General features: G+C 51.1%; 1 protein-coding gene across 9 annotated transcripts in view; it reads left to right on the forward strand.

Moving 5' to 3' along the window:
- CCDC12 (coiled-coil domain containing 12) overlaps positions 1-22,530 on the forward strand; it is a 62,924-nt gene that overhangs the window by 31,220 nt on the left and 9,174 nt on the right. For all 9 annotated transcript variants that reach the window (XM_063722537.1, XM_054550904.2, XM_063722536.1 and 6 more), the window contains one exon: positions 11,890-11,957. In XM_063722537.1, the coding sequence (XP_063578607.1) occupies positions 11,890-11,957 (68 nt within the window). The remainder of the gene's footprint in view (positions 1-11,889; positions 11,958-22,530) is intronic.

The following is a 22,530-nucleotide window of genomic DNA, read 5'->3' on the forward strand; positions in this document are numbered from 1 at the left end:
AACCATTTGCATGTGAAAGGTAGGGACAGGAGTGGGACAAGAGCAAAGGGCAGGGGTTCTAGAGGGAATCAGCCTATGCTTGAAGCCTGCCCTGCCATTTGGGTCCTGGCAGCCTCTAGCTGTGTGACTCTGGATGGATTACTTAATTGTCCTGGGCTTCCATTTTTCTCATCTGTGGTAGAAGAAAGGAGTGCTGACCTTATTAGATTTTTATAGTGATTAATTATTGATTATTTTTGATAATATCAGTACTACTGTTTAATTAATGGAATAATCAGTTGCCTGGCATACTGTTATTACCAAAGAAATGACAGTGTTGTAAGACATGCAGAACAGAGAAGAGTGACATTTGGGTTCGGCACTGCCCAGGGCTCACCTTCTAATGGAAAATCTTCCAATTTTATGGAACCTAGTTAAAACCACACTCCCAAGAAGTGGGCAGGGTTGGGATTTTTGTCTTCATTTTGCAAGAGAGAAGCAGAGGTGCAGATAGTTGTTGGAAAGGAGGATAGAACAGACAACTAAAGGATAAACAAGCAGCCTGTGTGGTAGAAGGAACTGAGGATGTGGCAACAGGGAGCTGGGCTTCTGTTTATTTCACAAAACTTGTGCTCTACCCAATGGAAAGAGTATTAGGTATGACATGCACAGACCTGGTCCAGCCTCAGTTCTTGCATCTGTGCAACAAGGCTAGTGATAACCTAATACGTGGGTGCTGTTGGAAGGCTCACACAACAGAAGTTCCTGTAACATGGGAAGTTAGCATGTGCCTCCTGCCTCCCCAGGTGGTTCCTTTACTATTGGTCCAGCTGCTCTTGGTGCCAGGTGCTGCGCGCAGTGGTGGAGAGGCCTCTGAGAGCTTCTAGTCTAGGAAGGAAGACAGATGTCAAACAAAATCTCATGCAGGGAAATAAAGGTAGAATCATATGTCTGGGATGGTTATCATTAGAAGGCATGGGAACACCTGTCTGCTAAAAGTGGTCATGACCTTTGGCCCACACAGGGGAATGTGCTGAAACCCACCCACCGAGTTTTGTGGTGGGGTCAGAATTAAGGATTCTGTGGGGAAACTTCACAGATGGGCGGTGCCTGTTCTTGTAGCCGGGGGCCTCTTGACAACCCTAAGGGAATCAGATAGCAGATAGATCATTTCTTAATTTGATCCTCATTAAAAGTATATATATATATTTTTTTGAGACGGAGTCTCGCTCTGTCGCCCAGGCTGGAGTGCAGTGGCACAATCTTGGCTCACTGCAAGCTCCGCCTCCCTGGTTCACGCCATTCTCCTGCCTCAGCCTCCCGAGTAGCTGGGACTACAGGCGCCCGCTACCACGCCTGGCTAATTTTTTGTATTTTTAGTAGAGACGGGGTTTCACTGTGTTAGCCAGGATGGTCTGGATCTCCTGACCTCATGATCCACCCGCCTCGGCTTCCCAAAGTGCTGGGCTTACAGGCTTGAGCCACTGCGCCCAGCCCTAAAAAGATTTTTTAAAAATTGTTAGTTGATAAATAATAGCTGTATATTTATGGTGTACAATGTGATGTTTCAATGTATATATACACTGTAGAAAGATTAAATCAAGCTGATTTAACATTTTTTGTGGTGAGACTTTAAAATCTAGGCTCAGCAATTTTGAATATACATTATTATTAACTGAGCACCATGCTGTGCAGTAGCTCCCTTAAACACACTCCTCCTGCCTAACTGGAACTTTGTGTCCTTTGACCAACGTCTTCCCTTTCTCCACCTCCCCTGCAACTCCAGCCTCTGTAACCACCCATCTAGTCTGTTTTGGTGAGTTCTACTTTTTATTTTTTTATTTTAATTTTTAATTTTTTTGAGATACGAGTCTCACTCTGTTGCCAAGGCTGGAGTGCAGTAGTTCAGTTACAGCTCACTGCAGCCTTGACCTCCTGGGCTTGGTTGATCCTCCCACCTCAGCCTCCTGGGTAGTTGGGACCCGCCTCGGCCTCCCAAAACGCTGGGATTACAGGTGTGAGCCACTGTGGCTGGCCAGTTCTACTGTTTTAGATTCCACATATAAGTGAGATCATGCAGTATTTGTCTTTCTGAGCCTGGCTTATTTCGCTTAGCATAATGTTCCCTAGATTCATCCATGTTGTTGCAAATGACAGGATTTCCTCTTTTTTTTAAAGCCTGAATAGTATTTCATTGTGTGTATATGCTAAATTTTCTTTACTCATTCATCCACTTATGGACACTGGTTATTTCCATTTGAGCCTCACTTTTAAAAATTAAAAGTTTAGCATATACAGAGACTTAGCCAAAAAAAAGTAGCACTTTCAGAAAAGGATAATGTGCTCCATTCACATGAATGTTGTTACATTTAAAAAAATGGGCTGGGCATTTGGCTCATGCCTATAATCCAGCACTTTGGGAGGCCAAGGCAGGAGGATTACTTGAGCCCAGGAGCTCGAAACCAACCTTGGCAATATAGTTAGACCCTGTCTCTACCCCAAAAAAAAAAAAAAAGCTGTGTATGGTGGCATGCTTCTATAGTCCTAGCTACTCCTATGCAGGAGGCTGAGGTGGGAGGTTTACTTGAGCCCAGGAATTTCAGGCTGTGGTAAGCTATGATTGCACCACTGCATTCTAGCCTGCACAGCTAGACAACAGAGCGAGACCCTATCTCAAAAAAATGCAAATGTAGATCAATTTCTCTTCTGGTTGGTCTAATAGTAATAGGCCTTCTGTTTCCCAGCATGGATCTGGGCCCTGGGTGCTGGGTCCGGGGTTCTTGTTAAGTGCTTTCTTGGTTTTTGTGTCGGGGCAAGGGGTGGGTGAGAACAGAAGGAACATCTGATTCCCTAAGAGGGATGCAGCAAGAACCAGGGTTCGAATTAGGCCCATCGCTGATGGACAGCAGGACTTGGAACACTGCAAGATGTCAGCAGGCAGTTTTTTTTTTTTCTTTTCTTTTTTTGAGATGGAGTCTCACTCTGTCACCCAGGCTGGAGTGCGGTGGCGCAATCTCGGCTCACTGCAGCCTCTACCTCTGGGTTCGAGCGATTCTCTTGCCTCAGCCTCCCGAGTAGCTGGGACTACAGGTGCCCACCACCATGCCTGGCTAATTTTTGTAGTTTTAGTAAAGACAGGTTTTCACCGTATTGGCCAGGCTGGTCTCGAACTCCTGACCTTGTGATCCACCTGCCTTGGCCTCCCAAAGTGCTGGGATTACAGGCGTGAGCCACCGTGCCCGGCCAGCAGGCAGTTTTTCATGATGCAGGGTCATGCGGGACCCTGTACCACATGGTGGACCCAAGTTGCCTTGTATAATCCTCACATGTCCCTGTTAAAGTAGCGCCAGCGCCACTTTGACAGGGGAGGAGACAGAGCCTCAGGGGGGGTCCCACCACTGGTAAGCAGTGTGTCCTGATGTTCCCACCGCCTGCCCAGTCCAGGGCTGCAGGCTGGGCTTCCTGCATACCACAGTGCCCCTACAGGGAGGACCCTGGAGGGAGTTTGGAACCAGACCAGACTTCCCAGAGGAACTCGTCCAGTCTGGCTGCATATGAAGGAAGGGGAAGAGACTGGTCTTTGCCCTGCCCTCTGTGTGACCTTTCAAGAGGTTATTTCCTGCTGGGGCCAGTGTGGGTGAAGTCTCAGGGCAGTGGGAGGGGCCTTTTGCATACTAATGGTTCTGGTTGTTCCCTCTGCTCTCTTCCCCCTCTGTCCCTCTGTCCCCAGTCCCACTCATCCTTTAAGGTGACACTTCCTTTGGAAAGCCTCTGTAGACACCTCTTATGTCACCCAAAAAAACACTGCCTTCCCTGGCTGTTGACACCTTCCCTTTTCCCCTGTGGGTCACCACCCCCTTGAGAATCTGAAGAGCTCCAGATTTCTCATCCACTAAGATTCACCTTCTCACACTTGCTTGTGTTTCTGTCTGGTCGTTGACCTCTGGCATCTGTGCACCGAGGATAAGAATCCCTGCCCTACTCTGTGGGCAGTAGGTGCCTACTCGTTCCTCTTCCTCCTCAGTACCCAGCATGGAGTATCTGGCACAGGGGAGCCAGTCAGTATTTGTCGACTAATAAAGTCTGCTGGAGGAGCTCTGTAGTGCCTTCCTTGAGCACTTGCAGCAAGAATAGGATCAGAGTTGACTTGGGCTGTTTCCCCACACTCCTGACACACACATGGAGGATATCTGGGCAGGGCCATGTGACGGGCCTGGCGAGGAGCTGCACTGGCTCTGCATGCCGTGGCCTGGGCCTTGAGGTGCCATATGGATGGTGGGGCCCAGCGTGCCTCTCTTCTGAGTGGAGCAGGCCCTCCTTTCCACCGCTGAGGGCACCTTGACAGGCGCTATCCCTTGGCACTAGCCTTCGTCAGACCCTGGGTATCAAGCCTCACCGTTAGAATGCCTGAAGGCTGCCGCGCCCTTTCTCTTTGTCCCCTAAGCACCACCACCTTTTTGTCAAAGGCGCCTTCCTTCCCCCAGTGAGTCACCAGCAGAACCTCAGTTGTTTCTGCTCCTCCCTGTCTCCCCACAGTGTTGAGGCACTTCCTTGTTCTAGTCCACCGCTGCTGACCTAGTTCCCATCCTTATCTCCAATCCTTATCTCTAGCCTCCCGGCCTCCCGCTCAGCGCTTTGTTCTTGCTCTGCTCAGAAGCCTTTAAGGAACACGTGAACCCACAGGGGAGCAGTGGCTCTTAGCTAATCCCAGCCTATTGGATGGTAATCCCCACCTGCTCCTGCTGACTCTTGATGAAGCACTGAATGGGGAATCAGATCTGTCTACACTGCACAGATCATCTGACATCATCTTCTCATGTCTTGGTGAAGCAGGTATTACAACACTGCCCTGCCTGCTCACAGGATTGCTGAGAACATCTGATAAGGATGATGGGCGTGGAAGCTTACCATGACCTCTGCAGAGGCACACTGTTCTGGGCCTGTGCCCCGCTGGCTTTTCTGCAGCCCTTTCCTTCCTGCCCTGGCCTGATTCTCCCTGCTCTTCAGGCTCGACTGCTTCGTCTCCCTAAGCTGCAGGCTTTTCTCCTTCATCATTTCTTTGTAATAGTGATATGATGTCAGTATGATTATCCTCATTTTTGTAGATGAGGAAACTGAGGCCAGAAAGGTCGTATAACTTGCCCAAGGTCACACGGCCAAGATGAAATGGAGCCAGGATTTCCCCGCTCCTGTGCACGTGCTCTACCACTGTGCTGTGCCTGCTGTAGTTGGTGTCAGGCCTGTGGGTGCAAACTGGTACAACAAACGTCTGCCCTCTAGGAACTCTTGGTCTGGTCAGCAGATAGAGTGGATGCTCGGACCAAGTCGTCCTAGCAGCACATTGAGTGCAGGGGACCCAGAGTGAGGAGCTCTGCAGCCTGATGAGATCTCAGCCTGCCCAGGAGAAGCAGAGTCTCTCCCGCTTTCCCCTTCCCAGTCTCTGGGCAGTAGAGATCTGTGCAGTTTCTGGTCCCAGGCATGGTGGTGTTCAGCCCACTTATCACTCCATCTTCAGGGTGAGTCAGACTCTGGGTGACTGCCCTACCCGCTAAGTGCCCTTGGAACACAGCTCCCACCATGGCCGCACCCGACAGGAAGTCCCTCCACCCCAGCATGGGGCTGCAGTGGCCCTGAGGATGGGCACAAGGTGACACTGGGGAGCCTGACAAGTTTGCCCCAGCATTGTCTGTCTCTTCCTGTCACCTTCAGGCACTATGTGCCCATCTCTTTTGATTTTTTTCCCCACCCTGGGCCCAAATCAGAACTGGAAAGGCTCAAAGTGGGGCCAGTTTGGCCTCTTCTTAGGGGGCTAGGATTTTGAGGTCTTATTTTCTCTTTAACTGTTGAACAGAGGGCAGTTTCCCATGGACATTATAGCAGGCATACTCAGAGCTAATGGGGCATGTCACCTGGGGGTTGGAAAGTGTTTCTGTACCCATGAGTTCCTGTTGAGTCTCTAGCTTCTTCAGGAAGCTAAAGAAGGGTGGGAAGACCCTAGATGAGAAGTTGAATGTCTCTCTCTTAACCCTTTCCTGCTTCCCTTCTGGAAGGGAGAGCTCTAGGCAGCAGCTCCTAAAAGTTTGAGTCCTTGGGAAGTCTTAGGAAGAGGGAGGGGCTTATTCCTTATCCCCTGAACTCAAGTCCTCCTGCTTCGGCACACCCGCCCCCAGTGACAGTTCCCAGCCCTCATTTTAACTTTAACCCCCCTCCCAAACACAGACACACAAACAGCAGCAGGCTGGGGCAGGTCCAGGCTGGGAGTGGAGGATCTCACCTGACTTCTGGTCTTCCCCTTTCCTCCCATGACACATCTTGTAGGCTACCACAGTGCCCGTTCAGGGTGTCGGCCCTCATGCTGGGCTCAGCCCTCCCACGGTGCTGGAGGAATGCCCTGTGAGCCCTGCCCCTGACACCATCAGGTGAGGCTGGGCCAGCCATGTGGGCCTGCTCTGCAGGCTGTGACAGTGCTCTTGCTCCGCTCTCATGTCTTTGTAGGCAGTTACCACTCCCAGGAATGCTCTGCCTTCTTTAGCTGCCTCGTAATCCCCCAGTGGACATTTAGAATTGAGTTTAAGGATTACTTCCTTCCCCGACAACAGCTATCCCTTGCTAATTCCCTAAGTGTACGAGATATTTAGTAAAGCTTTCCTCACTACTCATGGCACTGAGTTACATTTTCTAAGTCTGCTCCTTTGAGTAGACTTGAGATTCTTGAGGACAGGGTTCTTATTTTATCTTTGTGCCCAAGGTAGACCTGGCCCACAAAGGAGACTGAGGGGTGCAAGGAAAGAGATCTTCATCTTACTGTGGGTGGGAAGGGGCAACAGGAGGACATAGAGCAGCCTCTCTTCTTCCTCCCTCCTCCTGTAGGCCTGGTTGTTGATTGACCTGCTTTTAGCAGTGGTACTACATTCAGACAGCAATGTGGATTGATTCTGCCCCCATGCTTCATGTGCCATCCAGAGGCAGGTGTACTCATCCATTGAGGAATCCTTCCAGAGAGAGGAGACTGAGGAGCAAACCCATTGTTGAAACACCGAGTCTGAGGAGATGAGATGGAGGCACATCCCAAAATTGATAAACCTCTAGCTGGTCTGATAAAGAAAAATGACACAAATTATCAATATCAGTGAACATCACTACAGATCTTACAGACATTAGGCTATTAAGAGAACAGTATAAGTCACTTTGTGCCAGTAAATTCAATAACTTAGGTGAAACAGACATCTTGAAAGACATAAATTAATAATGGTGACTGGAGAAGAAATAGAAAATCTATACAGTCCTATAACTAAAATATTTTCCCAAATAAAACTTCAGGCCAAGATTGCTTCACTGAAGTCTTGTTGAACATTTAAGGAAGAAACAATACCAACCCTGCACAGCTCTAATTTTATTTGTAACAGTTTTGTCCCTGATAAAAAGGATTTCAAACATTAGGAAACAGGTCAGTCAGACTCTGTCCTGAGCAGGGCTGTATTTGAGACCCCCTGAAATCCTGCCTCAAAGGCTTCTTCCTCCTGAAGGCTCTGGGAGGAGGTGAGGGCGGGGTGCAAGGTCTAGGCGTGGAGATGTGGGCAGGGGTGAGAAATGGGGGAGTACCTCCATTAACAGGCAAGTAGGCTATGGGGAGGGCCCCAGCCCAGACCATGGCTCTCCTGCCCTCCAGCCATCAGCGTTCCTGAGGTTTACTCTTCTGGAGTTGGTGGAGAGGGTAGCAGTTAAATTGGTAGAGTTTCTGAAGGTTGTCTAGCCCAGGCTCTGGGCTAGGCCTTGAGGTGCTCTAGGAGATGCCCTGTGCTGAGAGGTTCTTGAAGGGAAGGAGTATTAAAGCCTACATGTGAATAGGAATGGCCACAGGCCTGTGCCCTGGGCCTACGGTCAGACCCTGATATGCACTGGGTAAGCCCAGAGGGTTCTTTTGCCTGGGAATCTTAGAAGGCTGCTTTGAGGAGGTGGCCTTTGACCTGGCCTCTAGGACTGGCCAGATGGTGTGTTTTCTTGGGGGTTATCAGAGTAGATATTTCAGGATTTGGGACAAAATGTGGGGGTGTAAGAGTGTTCTGGACAGAGCAGATGTGAGGTTGAGATGAATGGCTGTTGTCCTGGGGGTGTGGAGACCCAGTGAGAGCTTTGAGCAGAGGTGCAGTGTGGTCTGACCAGTATCTTTGAAGAGGAGGCCAGGAATGTGGATTGATGAGATGAAGAGAGACTTACGGGAGATAGGTTGGAGAAAGAGAGGGAAAAATGCTGGAGGCAGCTGTATTCTCCAGAGTAGAGGGGAAGGCTGGCTGGCAGGCAAGAGTGGAGGGGAATGGCTGGGGGCTTGGTTGTGGTGGGGAGCTAAGGAGGTGGTAGAGGAGACTAGGGATTGGGAAGGAGGGAGAAGATGGCAAGATTTGGGAAGGGTGTGGAGTGGGGAGTGGGGGTGGTGAGGCATTGAGTCTGATTTAAAGGTCTCAGGGTGAGCGAAGTGTCTCTAGATTCCTGGGGAGGCTGTGCACCTAGGGCCCTGCCTGCTTTCCTACTGAGTGTCCAGCAGGGCCTAGGCTTGGACTTGGGCTGGCTGTGGCCGCATCTGAGCACATGGGGCCAGGTCTGAACTGTGTGGGGAGCGCAGGAGAGACGGGTAGAATCAGAGCTCCTTAGAAACTCAGCGCCACTCTTCCACTCTTGATAGCCTCTCTCTTGTCTCCTTGGCAAGAACGAGGGCCAGATATCAGGACGACCTGGATCCAGACTTGCAGCTACCGCTGATGGGTTCTGTGACTTTGGACAGATCTTTTCCTTTTCCCTGACTGCCATTTCCCAGGTTTTCCCATGGGTTAAATTGAGGACCTAGAATGGGTGATCCTGCGAGCCCTCCAGGTCTGAGGCTCTTGGAGTCTCTCAGGTAGGGGTGAGCTTCAAGTGGTCTGCGCTTCCCTCCACTATCCCGGGGAGCAAAGGGCCATATCTTGTGATTCAGGCCAGTGTCACCAAAAGCGATTTTCCCTCCTGTGAATGCCCATTGTACTATTTATGAATCACTCTTTGTCAGGAAGGCTGAGGTACACCTTATCTCCCCCACTTGTGTGGCCTGTTCATTTGTTCACCTGCTGGTGCCACAGATGTGGATCTTTATCTTTTTTGAGCCCCTGCTCTTTGCACAGCATCCTAGGCTGGGGTCATTTTTAACCTCATGCTGTCTGCAGAGCTAGTGCTGCCCCCCACCCACCAGATTGCTGGGCATTTTTTAAAGTCATTTAGATAGTTGGGTGTTTTCTCATTTATTAATGAATAACTTGGCCTTTGCTGAGGCACTTGAATGTCTCTGGGGCTCCAGGAGGGTGGTGGCAGCTGTTTGACCTTGCTTGAGAGCTGAGAAAGGGCATGGTATTTGCAAAGCACTCCTCCCAAAGGCTGGACACTTTCCTGTAGTCCCCGCCTGCTTCTGCCAGGTGGTTCAGGTTAACAGAACACCTGTGGAAAGGAGTCGTCTTTGTGGCTGGGGGTCTTGCCCTACTAGCCCAGTGTGGGGAAAGAAGAGCCCTTTCTGCTTTTCCTTCTCTGCCCTTACCCAGGACAGGTGTCTGCCGCTCCTTCCCCTGAGGTGGGCACTTCAGGGAGTAGCCTTCAGGGTGTCCGCTGGTTGGGAGTCAGGAAGGAATTTTTTTCTAGAATGTGCAGGCTCTGGCTTGCTTCATCGGCTAGTCTTTAGTCAGGGAGGGCTGCATGTGTCAGCAGGGCCCCTGTGGAAGCCCCGTCCAGGTCCCAGCAGCCCTGGGAGCCATTTGGAGAATCCTGACTTGTTTCTCAGTGAAGCATTTATACTCTGTTCTCCCTTCCCTCTTTGGCCATCACCAAGCATCTGCCTGTCCACCCCAGGGCCTGCCTTGCCCAGCAGAGGTTAGTGGACTCTCCCCAGTCTCTCCTTGGTTTCTCCATTGCTTAAGAACACTGGCCAGAGCCCTCTGTGTTCGGCCATTGCCTGCCTTGACCGTCTTACCTGGCAATCATCGTCACCCCCTCCCCCAACCCCAGTCACCTGCATGCTCTTCAGACCACACCCTGCCTTTGTTCAAGCTCTGCTTCCTACCGGGAATGCCCTTCCCACTTCTGTCCCCCTATGCTGTATCACCCAATTCTGCCCAGCCCATCTCTCAGTAGGAAACCCCTCACCCATCCCCCAAGAACCACATTCCATGTTGACCTCTCTCACGTAGCTGCTGTCACTTGGTCAGTTATTTTGTTCCCGCTGCCTCGTTGCCATGAGATGAGCTCCCCTGAGTTGGGGTGGGGGACATCTTGATCTGTTCACATGACAAAAGCCTTTCTCTGGGCCAGGCCTCCAACCTGGTTTTGGTAGTCTGCTCCCCGGAGGTTGTGTGGCCAAGGAATGGCAGGGTCTGGTCGATGCCTGCAGTCTCCACATAAAGCAGATACCATTCTTAGGAAGGCAGTTGTCAATGGCGTAAATAAATGTCTAGGAAAGGTAGTTCAAGCAGCTGTTTTACTTGTAATTTATATGCAGGCTCCAGCGCATTCTGTGTCCACCAGAGCAGACTCCCAATGGAAGGAGCTCACAGATCTCTCTCAGAACACTGCTCTGCGAGAGTCGAAGGCAGGACGCTGCCATAGTGAAGTGAGCATTGTCACCTTCTGGAGTGCCAACGCTGGCATGCAGGGAGACCCACAACGGCTCTGTCTTGGGGCCTCTCAGGCCACGCCCGGACCCCAGGTGTGGGCACACGAATTTACGCATGCGCATACACACCCTGCGTCAGTTTGTCCACAGGCAGGCTGACCTAACAGAGGTAATCACATAATAAGGGAGAAAGTCCAGGAGGACATTTTCTGCTTCAGGTGGAAGCAGTATGGCAGTTTCCTTCTGTTGTGGCCCCCAGTGCACCTGAGAACAAGCATAACATGTCAAGGTTGAGATGAACGTGACTCTCTAGACTTCAAAAAGAGGTGCAGTTGGTGGGAAGTCAAAAGAACCAGATTAAGAAAATTTTCATGGAAACTTCTGACTAATTCCCCTTGCCTCTGTCTCCCTGAATATAGCATAGGCCTAGGCAGTGAATCTTGTTAGAAGCCTGGTCCTAGTTCATGTTACTTCTAAAGCGAATCAAATAGGTATTTCTGGAGAGGACTCTGGCCTGAAAGGTGTCTCAGGAGGCCTGAGCTCTCATCCTGCCCTGGTTGCTGGTGACTTCCTCCCCCAGTCTTTCCTAGCTTAGCAGGTGGTTCCGTCTAGACCCATGAAGGTGACTGGTGACCTGCCAGCATGGCCCCTCCATGGCACCAAGTGGCTGCATTTCTCACCACCTAAAGCCATCCAGCTCTTTCTGCGAGTGTTCTCTAAGGGCTACCAGGTACCTGGGACTGGTCTGGAGTTACGGACTTTTTTTGTTGTTGTTTTTTTTTTGAGACGGAGTCTCGCTCTGTCGCCCAGGCTGGAGTGCAGTGGCTTGATCTCTGCTCACTGCAAGCTCCGCCTCCCAGGTTCACGCCATTCTCCTGCCTCAGCCTCCCAAGTAGCTGGGACTACAGGCGCCCACTACCACACCCAGCTAATTTTTTTGTGTGTTTTTAGTAGAGACAGGGTTTCACTGTGTTAGCCAGGATGGTTGCGATCTCCTGACCTCGAGATCCGCCCACCTCCGCCTCCCAAAGTGCTGGGATTACAGGCATGAGCCACCGTGCCCAGCCAAGAGTTATGGATTTTTAAATTCTGCACAGGCAGTGAGGCTCCAGTTGTGCCTATGAGATGCAGCAGGCATGTACCCTGCTTGGAGTCTGGGACACCAAGCTGGGCCCTGCCAGGTGCCCCCCTTCTGAGATGTCCTGTTCTTTAGCTCCCTGGGCCACGTGGACTGGAAATAGGAGCTTTCAACTGAGCTGGTGGTTTTCTCCCTTTCTTTGCAGGACAAGGAAGATGGGGAGCCAAAGACCAAGCATCTCAGAGAAGAGGAGGAAGAAGGCGAGAAGCACAGGTAATGCCCCTATGCAGCTCCAGGGTCTGCTCTCTCCTCCAGCTCTCATCGGTCTCCCGGTCTCTGGGTCCTCCCAACTCTGTTCAGTGTCTGCCCTGTTCCCTCCCCTCTTCTTTCTGCCCATGGCTGTCCTGTTCAGACCTTAAAATCTCAACGTCTCAGAAGGCCCTTGTTGAGGCCTTCTCTGCCTCCTTTCCCTCATTTTCCATTTGGCTGTTACTCAGCCCCCAGCATTTTCTTTCTAGCCCTTACATTATGCCTTTTTACCCTTCTCATACACCTTTCATGGCGTGGTTCTCCATTGCCTGCTGAGTAAGTGCCCCTTCTGCACCTGGCATGTGAAGCTCTGCCTGGGCCATCTGGCCTCATCCAACCTCCTCTGGTTTCCCTCTAGCCAGAGCCCTTTGTGGTCAGCCCTTGCCACCCCTGGCCACTCAGCATTTCCTGACCAGTCTTTTGTCTGTCCTCTCAGCCTGGAGGTCCTTCTCATCTCTCCTATACCTTTGATGTCTGGGTCTTCATATAGAGTTCGGCTCAAAGGGCACCTTTCTCGTTGTCTGTGCCCCTCTGGCTTCATTTCCCTCTCTAGTATTTATCTTATTTTGTCAAATACTGTCATCTGGTTGGGTCCACTTAAGTTGCCTAAACACAGCACACATGAGGGTCTTGGGTACCCTTCCCTCGTGATTGCAGGCACGAGGTCTTCCCCTGCAGTCTTGAGGGCTGCAACCTCCACAGAGCCTCAGATGCTGCTTTGCCTCCCCAAAATCTGGAGCCTGGAAACTGTTGCTGGAACCAGTGTGTGGGGTGGGGCGAGGCAAAGCTGTGCCGCTGATGTTTGTGAGCAGAGTGTCTGACTACCACTCCCGTGTCAGCAGTTCCAGAGGTCTCATGTCCTCCCTCCCATGCCTCGCCCTGAGATGGGGCTCTCTTCCTGGGGCCAGACTGTGTGTCTTTCTGAACGGGTTGCGTTGATTTCCTTTGCTCTGAGCAGCTTTCTTCAGGCACGGTGGGGGTGTAGCTCTTGATGGGCTTAGGCTCTGCTTTGCACAGGGGGAGCGGGAGGGGAGGGAATGTTCTTTAGAGGAAGCTGGGCAGCCACACCAGAGCAGGCTTTCCTAATGCCACAGCCTTTTTTCACCTTCACCAGTATGAGTAGAACCTCCCCACATGCGGGCCTCATCTCTGCCTTTGTAATCAGGAGCAATCACAGACACGACTTACAAAATGTTTTCACACCATCCTGAGAGCCCTGCAGAGTCCATACCCACTACTCGGGTTCAGACATGCTACCAGCTCTATGCTTAGAGGCTGGTGATGCTAAATGGTGAGTGGTGAGTGGGTCTGCTGGCACTGGGCCTGGGGCTTTTTGTTGGGCCTTAGCCCCCAGCTCTTGAAGGTCCCTGGCTGGTGATGGGAAGATGAAGGCCAGTTAGTTGCTCCTTTGCCAGGTGACCCCAACATATGTGGCTTTATGGGTGGGTGCTGGCACAGTTCCCCCATTCTGTGGTAACTACATATTAGAGGCCCTTTGGTCTTCTGGTTGGTTCTTAGTTTCTCAAAAACTGGAACTCTGGCTGGAGCCTGAGTTCCAGTTTCTGGGCTTTGATTTGCTGGTGGTTTTTTCTCTGATTCCCACCCCTCCGTCTCCTCGATGAGAAAGAAGGGTCACTGGTTTAGCAGGTGGGTGGGTGGGTCATACAGTAAGAGGCTTGAATGTTGAACCATGTGGTTGTGACTCTCAAACGTGGTGTTGAGTGAAGGAAAAATCAGGTTTCAGAATTGAGGCATACAGGGCAGGAACATTTATATCAAATTTAGGAACACAAAATGATATATGTGTGTTACTCAGTTGGCAAGTACTGACTTTATTGGTTGTCTGCTCTGTGCAGGGTACCATTGTGGGCCCCTGGAAGGCAACAGCAGACAAAGTACAGCCCCTACCCTCATGGAGCTGACATTTTCTGGAAGGAGACAGGCTGTTAACAAAGAAGCAGGTGTGTGATACAGTGTCAGGTGCTGCCAAGAAAGCGAAAGCAGAAGTGTAAACACATACATGAGGAGTGATGCCTCCGATTGACGTCTGGGGAAGCAAGGAGGAAACAGGATTAGGGAAAGGCTCTATGATGTGTGACTTGTTTTTCTTTTTTTTGAGACGGGGTCTCACTCTGTCACCCAGGCTGGAGTGCAGTGGCGCTATCTCAGCTCACTGCAACCTTCACGTGGCTCCCAGGCTCAAGCGATCTTCCCACCTCAGCCTCCCAAGAAGCTGGGACCACAGGTGCGCACCACCATGCCCAGCTAATTTTTTGGTACAAAAACAACATGGTTTCACCAAGTTGCCCAGGCTGGTCTCAAACTCCTGAGCGCAGGCAGTCCACCCACTTCAGCCTCCCAAAGTGTTGGAATTACAGGTGTGAGCCACTGGGCCTGGCCAATGATTTGTGATTTTGTTATAACAAAAGAAAAAAAAAAACAGGAGGGGAACAAACCTGTCTGGAATATGGCAAAACATTGCTTTTATTGACTCTGCAGGAGGTGAGTATGTGTGTTAGGTTATTCTCCGGACTTTTCTGTGTGCCTGAGATATATCATAATGAAAACTGTGGGAAAAAAACCAAAGGGCATGTGTAGTTCCAGGCTCCTGTCAGTGAGTTCTAGATAAAAGAGGCCCTGCCATGTGAGGACCTGCTTCCTGTTAGGTCTTACAGGTCATTTGTAGTGGAGCACAAGACCTGCTCTGAGGCCCTGTCTTGAGCCTACTGAGCTGGGCAGGTGCAGGGCCCTGTTTTGTTTTCTTACCGCAGCCCAGGGACCAACCATGCTGGACATTGAATTGGGTTCTGCTTCAGCTCATCATATTCTTCTGCTTTGCTCTGATCTGGCCTCTTTTGAGGCAGTGGAGCGTGGTGGAACAGGTTTGCCTCCCAGTCGTTGAGAGCTTGGCTTTCGGGGCTGTCCTTCTAGAGACTTTGGGCAGGTGGACTTCTAGCATCCTGTACCTGGCAGGGCCTGCTACTCAGTCACTCCCTTGGTTGCCAGGAAGCCTAGCCTGAGCAAGGAGTTGTGCCTGTATTTGTAGGCCCCAGAGAAAAACAGACTCTTCTGACTTTAACAGATCCAGAGCAGAGGGCTTGCTCAGGTTATTTAGGAAGGCAGATTAGAACATTGGTTGCCTAACACAGGGCCAGACCCATGTGGACTTAACTTTAGACTGCAGGGTCCAGGGCTTGGGGATGATGGACTTTCCAGGAAGAGCAGGATGCAGCAGAGGCCATGTCCATCCCGGGGGATCTTGCTTTTTATTTGTACCCCAAGTCTGGAAAGGGGCTCTCACGCAGGATGCTGATGGATTGGGAGCTGATTCCAGAGAACCCCCTAGGCCATAGCCCCTGCTACAGCCTCCTTTGCCACTGGAGAGAAAGAAGTGACCTTCCATTCCATTGGAGAGATGACCCCTGAGGCCATTCACCAGTGAGCATCCTTCCTCGGCTGCTGGGAGGCGAGAACAGCCTACTTCAGTCAGGGTCACTCTGGGTTGAGCCCAGGTGCCAGACGTGAAGCCCCACCGGCACCAGCCATTCTGGAGTGTGCTAAGAGGAGTGTGGTGCCCACCCAGGGGTGCTTTCAGCTAACACTCTGCTGCCTTCAGTGGGACAAGGCCTTATGGAGAACATACCTTTTAAGTCTGGAATCCAGATGGTAGGGTTTGGGCGGCAAAGGTCCAGAGGCATGAATCTGCAGTGTGAAAGGGTGGGTGGTGTAGCCTCTTGTTGGGGAGGCATGAACAGACATCACCCCAACTCTCCTTTACTCAGTATCCCTGGGGGCCCCTTCCAGTCTGACCCCCTCACTATCTCAGGAGTGACGCCAAGGGAGTTACACAGATCTGCATCTGAGACCCAGGGCCCAACCTGGATGGGAAAGACTGAGTTGTCTCTGATGCTTCCCTCACCCAGGCCCTACAGAGAGATGGAAGGGGCACCCTCCTCTTCCCCTCGTTCCCTAGTTTCTCCTCTTATGCCCTGACCAGGATTCCTCCCTGAGTCATTCCATCCCACACTGCCACTCAGCTCTGAACTCTAATGACTGAGTGACCCCAGGGCCTGCTGCCTGTGAGTGTCTCGGCTCCCTATGTCCCATTAGCTGGCAGAGAGCAGGGTCCATCTGCCTCAGTTACTCTCCAGGTCACTCAGTGTCCCCTGCCTGGTGGTCAGTTCCATATATTGATGTAGCTAGTTCATCATGCTTTAAATTTTTTTTTTCTGTTTTAATTTAGGGACTTAGGGAAAGAACACATGTTGAGAAGATTCTTGGTTCAGCAGCAGTCCCTGAAATGAAAGGACCTAGACAGATGGAGCAAGATCAAGCTTTGGAAGCAGTTCCCGGGTTTGAGGCCAAGCCCTGCCAGTTAATTCTCTAACCCTGGGCAAGTCACATTGCCTCAGTGAGCCACAGAATCTTCTGTGATTCTCAGTGAGCCGCAGAAAAAAATGAAATAAAACTTGCTTCACCTGATGAACAGAGCAAATGCCATACCTGTTTGCCCAGCTAGTACTGGGGCTCTGGGCAGAAGGAAGGCACTGTGAGGTCCTCCCGAGAGAGTGAAAGGACTCTGGACACACCTCGAAAAGGCAGAAGTAACTTTTACATAAAGCATGTGCCAGCTTTGCAAATAAGGCAACAGTTGGGGGAAATGTGAGGCAATGGATGGGAGTAGAAATAAGGAAAGGTGACCTAGAAGTTTGTGATTAGGAACCACTTTGTAGAGCCTCGCTTATTTGCTGCATTAGATAGTCCTTGGAAATAAGCTGAGTGGCCTCATTTTGCAGATTCATTTGTCTAACCAGATATAGTGTAGGGCCAGGGTTTGTGGCTAAGTAAATGAAAATCCAGCAGGATTGGAGGGAGCCACCCCAGGACCTTGCCCCTCACCAGCCATCTTGAAGAGTCACCCGCCTGCCTGCCTGTGTTCCTGCCCCACTGCCTGAGGAGACCTTTTCAGAATTATGTTAGCTGTTCTAACAGTTCCTTTGCTTTTCCTTATGCATTTTATAGTTAGCTTGTTAATATCTATTAAAAGAAGCTTGCTGGGATTTTGATAGAATTGCATTGAATCTATAGATCCAGATTCCTTTTTAAAATTTGTATTATTCTCCTAGGATAAATCCTGTCCCATCCCCATACAACCAAATCCCCATTGGGTGGGAGTGAGCTCCAGCAGCTCGACCAGCCCAGGCTCTGTGGGAAGAAAGGATGCCTTCCTACCCCTAGATGGGCCCTACTTCCCTGGGCTGACTCTTCCCTGTCTCTGCCAGCCTTCTTGTAGCTAACTCTGTAGAGGCATGGATGACTCATCCCTAAGGCAGCTCCCTTGCCCCAGCCCCCTGTGTACTATCCAGATAAGATGTGCTCTGGAAAGCTGGCCCATGGAAGAGGGCATTCAGGGGCGTTCGTGTCAGTGTCAGCTGCTTTTTTTTTTTTTTTTTTAAAAGCTCTCCGTCACTTCTTCCTGATGGGAGGTTGGCTGATATGTGCCATGGAGGCATGTCTAGGGCAGCATTTGTGGCTGACAGCCATTGCCACCCTGCCTTGTGGGATGGATGGACTGTTGGGTTGGGGCTGATAGGTGGGAGGAGAAGGGAGGAGGCACTTAACCAGGAGCACTTGCCTCCTCCTGTGCCAGAAAGTGCCTGAACAAGCAAGTCCCAAACTCCCAACCTCCACAGCCACCACCTCCCTGTGGCTTTGTATGGAGGTCTGCACACAGCTGGAAAAGTTGGTCACCATCAGAGATAGTTGTTTGACCGGGGCTGGGTGTCACATATTGCAAAAGCAATGAGGCCACTAGCCTTCCTTCTTCAGAGTTGGAAAATCTCTTCCCCAGCTCAATGTGTGCATGACCCTCTTGTGGAGAGACTTCCCACCCCAGCTAAGGCCCAGCCCTGGCCCAGTGCCCAAACCCTTGAGTCCAGCCAATGCCAGGCCTCTCTGCTCTGTGTGCTGGGACCCACTGATGGTTTCCACACACCAGGGTGTATCACAGATCAGGTTGTTTGATCCATGACATCAGCTTGATTTGGCATACATTGCTCCACCCTGGTGGTACCAACCAGGGCGGCTCCCATCACGCCTCCTGAGTTGTTTCGGTCCCACTGTAGAGGATGTCTACATCTGGTGATGTCCCAGTCATGGGCAGTGGAGATCTCCTGCTGAAGCAGCAGCACAGAGACCCACCACCGCCTCGTTTTTCCTGACCCTGTTTCTCGGGAATAGGCCTGGGAATGTGGGAGAATGAGTCAAGAGAGAACTGGTTTAAGGAAGATAGTGAAGCCGACTCACCGTGTGCTGGCACCAGGCACCTCCCTTCTGGGTAGGGTGGGGTAGGAGCACAGCTGAATCCTTTCTGTGTGCATTAAGTTATGATATCTTGTATGTCCTGATCTCAGCTTCCAAAGCTCCTCTTATGAAGTCTTCACCTCTGTTCTGGGACTAATGTGATCTGCATTTATAGGTGAAGAAACTACAGTCCAGGCAGGTGAAGCGACTTGGCTAAAATTTCCTTGGCTAAAATCCTCCAACTTTTGAAAGGGAGTGGAGCTGCCACTGAGACCCCTCCCTGTGTAGGGGAAAGAGTCTTTGGCAGAGTGCAGCAGCTGCTGGCGGTTTGCTGCTTAGGGCAGCCTGATGGGGTTGAGCACCATCCACTTTCCCAGAGTGGTCTGTGGGCTAGATTGGGCCCTGGGAGGGTGAGGGGCAGTGGGCTATGCAGGCCCCTGTCCCCCAACATCTGGGTCCCACATGGCCAACGTGGCCAATCCAGTTCTCACCTTTTGGGCCCTTTGGGGCTTAGCTCATCTGCCATAAATGTTTACTCCTCTCCTGTTTTAAAATTTAAATTGATATTTACGGCCGGGTGCCATGGCTCATGCCTGTAATCCCAGCACTTTGGGAGGCTGAGGCAGGTGGATCACAAAGTCAGGTGATTGAGACCATCCTGGCTAACACTGTGAAACCCCGTCTCTACTAAAAATACAAAAAAAAATTAGCCGGGTGTGGTGGCGGGTGCCTGTAGTCCCAGCTACTCGGGAGGCTGAGGCAGGAGAATGGCATGAACCCGGGAGGTGGAGCTTGCAGTGAGCCGAGATCGCGCCACTGCACTCCAGCCTGGGCGACAGAGCAAGACTCCATCTCAAAAAAAAAAAAAAATCTAAATTGATATTTACATAAATTATAGATTTTTTGATTGTAGAAAACTTAGAAACTACAGATCAACATGTATCTGTGCATGTCATGCTGTTTTGTAACCTTTTTTCTTGAGCCGTGTCATGACTATCTTTTGGTAAATACACTTTCATGAAGTTATCTATGGCAGCTTAATATTTCTTTGAGAGTACCATGATTTATTTTTTAGTCTTGAGGTTTTTTGTTTTGTTTTTGGCAGACCAGTTTTTTCTAATGCCTTAAGTACCCACTAGCTATGGGCTTCCAGGTGGGATGGGTGCAAAGTTCAACTTGTCAGTGTAGAGCACCTTGGTTAGGTTCTGCAGTGTCTAGGATGAGAGTGGGTGCAGACCACATGATGCAGATGTGATGGTAGCTCCGGCAGGGCAGGGGCCTCATTTAACTAACACTCAGCCCTGGTCATTGCCTGGAACAGCCGTTGGCTGCTTATAAGCCATCCCTCAGGGGCCTTTGGGTAGGCCTTGGTGCCAACACGTGGCCATAGCTGTTGATCTGTCTTGGTGGGCGCTCCCATACAGATCTCATCCTCAGCCAGCTCTGGCTTCTCCGGCCTCCTTGTTTTTAAGGCAAGGGCTTGACTATACTACTTCTGAAGCTCCTTCTGCCTCTAAGATCTGTGACCTAAAATCGTAATTTTTAGGGCTGAGGAAGGCTTCTCCTGGCAGTGGGGAGAGCTGAGAAGCTGGGCTCCCGTTGAGGGAGGGAGTTTCCAGGATGATGCTGTAGGCTGAACTCCACTGTGGGGTAGGCTGCAGGAGTTTTTCCTTTGAGGAACACTTGAGCACTCAGAGCCCTGGCAGAGCCACCTGCAGCCCTGGCCAGGCCCCAGTCACTGTGTCAGGTAGCTTCTCTACTGCAATTGCTGGTTTGCTGGTCCCTGAGGAGCCAGATGCAGGAAGCTGATGTGGGGTCCACCCCTAGGCCAGAGAGCAGGGTGTGGATTCTGCCTCCGGCTCTTCCTTCAACTCTGGCACCTCGGATAATCTTTCTGGACTGTTTTCCACATTGAGAAAATGTCAGTGACAACCTCTCCCTCTGTGGAAGGGTGGTCTCGAGAGGTGGCCTCTGAGAGGCCATGTGTGGAGGCTGCCCCTACTGGGGAGGGCGCTGTATCTCATGCTTTCTGGCCTGTGGTTTCAGGTGGGGGCACAAAGGTGCTCCCACTCCTTTTTCTGAAACCTGCTGAGGACGCATTTGCTAGGGCTTGCTTGGAGGCCTGTCCACCCCCTGGGGCTGTGATGTGGCCCTGTCCTGCCCATGGTCACTTCTTGTGTCATGTGCTCCAATAGACCTTGTCCTCTTTGTGTGGCCAGAAGGACAGGAGTCTTGGGGTGGGCTGGATAAGAGAAGGGAAGGGAGATTTTATTGCCTTACACTGTACCTGTTCTTCAGGCTGGGGCCACAGTTGCCTTGCTGGGTGACAGCTGGAGGACAGTCTCCTCTGCCCACGAGTGGGGAAGCCACTGGGCTCTTTAAAAGTCTCATTTGCTACAAAGCCAGCCATTGAGTGTTCTAAAGAAAAATATCAACCACCAAACAAAAACATCCCTGTACTAAATTGTCCTTTGCCCTCATAGCCTGGTGGTACTTTAGGCCACTCTAGGGCACTCTGCCAGAAGAGATCCCAGAGGTGTTGTAGCTATTATGAATTATGCTGCCAGGATCGTGCGTATGTAGAATGCTTTGTTTTGCTTGCTCCTGTTTTGTTACTATTTCTATGGAATAATTTCCCCAGAGCAGGGTTACTGGGTCAGGGGGTTTGAACATTTTAATGGCCCTTGAAAGAAAAACCAGATCAGCCTCTAGAGCAGTTGTGTACCTCATTTGGGGTAGCTGCCTCTCCCCTCATTTTCATGCTTCTGTCGGGTCTGGCCTCTGGCAGCAGCAACTGAAGCCTTGTTATTTATATTGGGGACAAGGGGTAGGTCTCTATATGCAGAGCCTAAAGCAAACAGAGGATTATTAGGGGCGTGTTTGAGTGTCATGAGTGTGTTTTCCTGGCAGAGCTCCAGTGTCTCTGTACTCTGAATATTAAAAATGAAAGTGTTCTTTGGTCAAAGTTGCCAATCTTTCTGGTCAGTGGTGGCCTCTGCAAGGCCTGCAGGCGCATCCTGGGCATGGCCTTCCCTGTGGTCTGTTACTAGGAGGAGTGCCTCACAGCAGTTCTCTCTCTGGCCCGTGACGGGGCCTGTATGGGCAGGAGGGACCAGGGTGGCCAGGTGGAGGACCTTGTTCTCAGGGAACAGGCCTTGTGGGACTGTCCTGTCCTTATCCTCTCTGCCTCCCTCCAGGGGCCCAGGGCAGGGAGTGAATGTGGAGTAGCCTCAAGATACAAGGGGTGAGAAGGGAGGCTAGCGCCCCAAAGGATAAGCCTGGTAGCATGAGTGAGTGAAGTGGGCCAGAGTTCCATGAAACCCCCATGAGCAGTGTAGGCTTTGAGGCCAGTTTGCCAGGGATGGGGTTGGATCAGATTCATAATCTCAAAGCTTCCTTTCATTTCGTCATTCTAGAACTCTACTGTGGTTCTATACTTGACAGAGAACATCAACTTTCTTCACCTGCTTCCTCTCAGTGGCACATGTGAAAAAGTACCCTAGGGGTGATTTCCCCTGAACCTCCCTGGCCAGCCCATGTCCCGGGCTCCTGCAGCTGGCCTGAAGCAGAGTAAAGTAAATAGAAAAGGTCAGCTACCCATTTTAGAAGGAAACTCTATAGAATGCGAACTTGGCATTCCCTGTTGCTTTGCCATAAAGAAGTTGCTTAGGGGTTGGCTGCCCCGGCCCAGCCACATTCCTGCCCTCTCTATCTGCTGGGCACAACTTCTTTGCTTCCAAATGTGTTCTCAAGTCATTGAGAGGCTCAGAGAGCCCCAGGCTACCCATAAAGCTCTTTCTTGAGTGCCTTCTGAATTCCTTTATCCAGCTTGAGGCAATGTATGCTGAGCCCCTCCTGGAGCTGCCTGGTGCCTTTAGGGCAGGCTGTGAAAGACAGACATGCAGCCGACACAGGGCCACATGCGTGGAGTGGGGTCTGCTGTGGAGAGGGTAGAGAGGCAAGTGGGGCAAAGGGGGCCCCGGAGAAGGGCGGTCACTGTGCCTCAGGGTGAGTAGGGACACTGGGAGGGGCCCACAGGGCCACCTCCTGGAGCTGGCTCTTTAAGCGTGATGGACAGGGAAGTGTGTAGCTGAGAGGGTGAACAGGCTGTGGGGCCAGGACCATGTGAAGAAGCTTAGACTTGTTTTGGGGACACTGGGGTCCCTGAGTCAGAGGGAGGGCCAGTGGAGGCACTGAGGTGGCTGCTGTGTCTGCTCTTGTGGAGAGAGAGCAA

This window comes from Pongo abelii, chromosome 2, assembly GCF_028885655.2.
Source record: "Pongo abelii isolate AG06213 chromosome 2, NHGRI_mPonAbe1-v2.0_pri, whole genome shotgun sequence".
NCBI lineage: Eukaryota > Metazoa > Chordata > Mammalia > Primates > Hominidae > Pongo > Pongo abelii.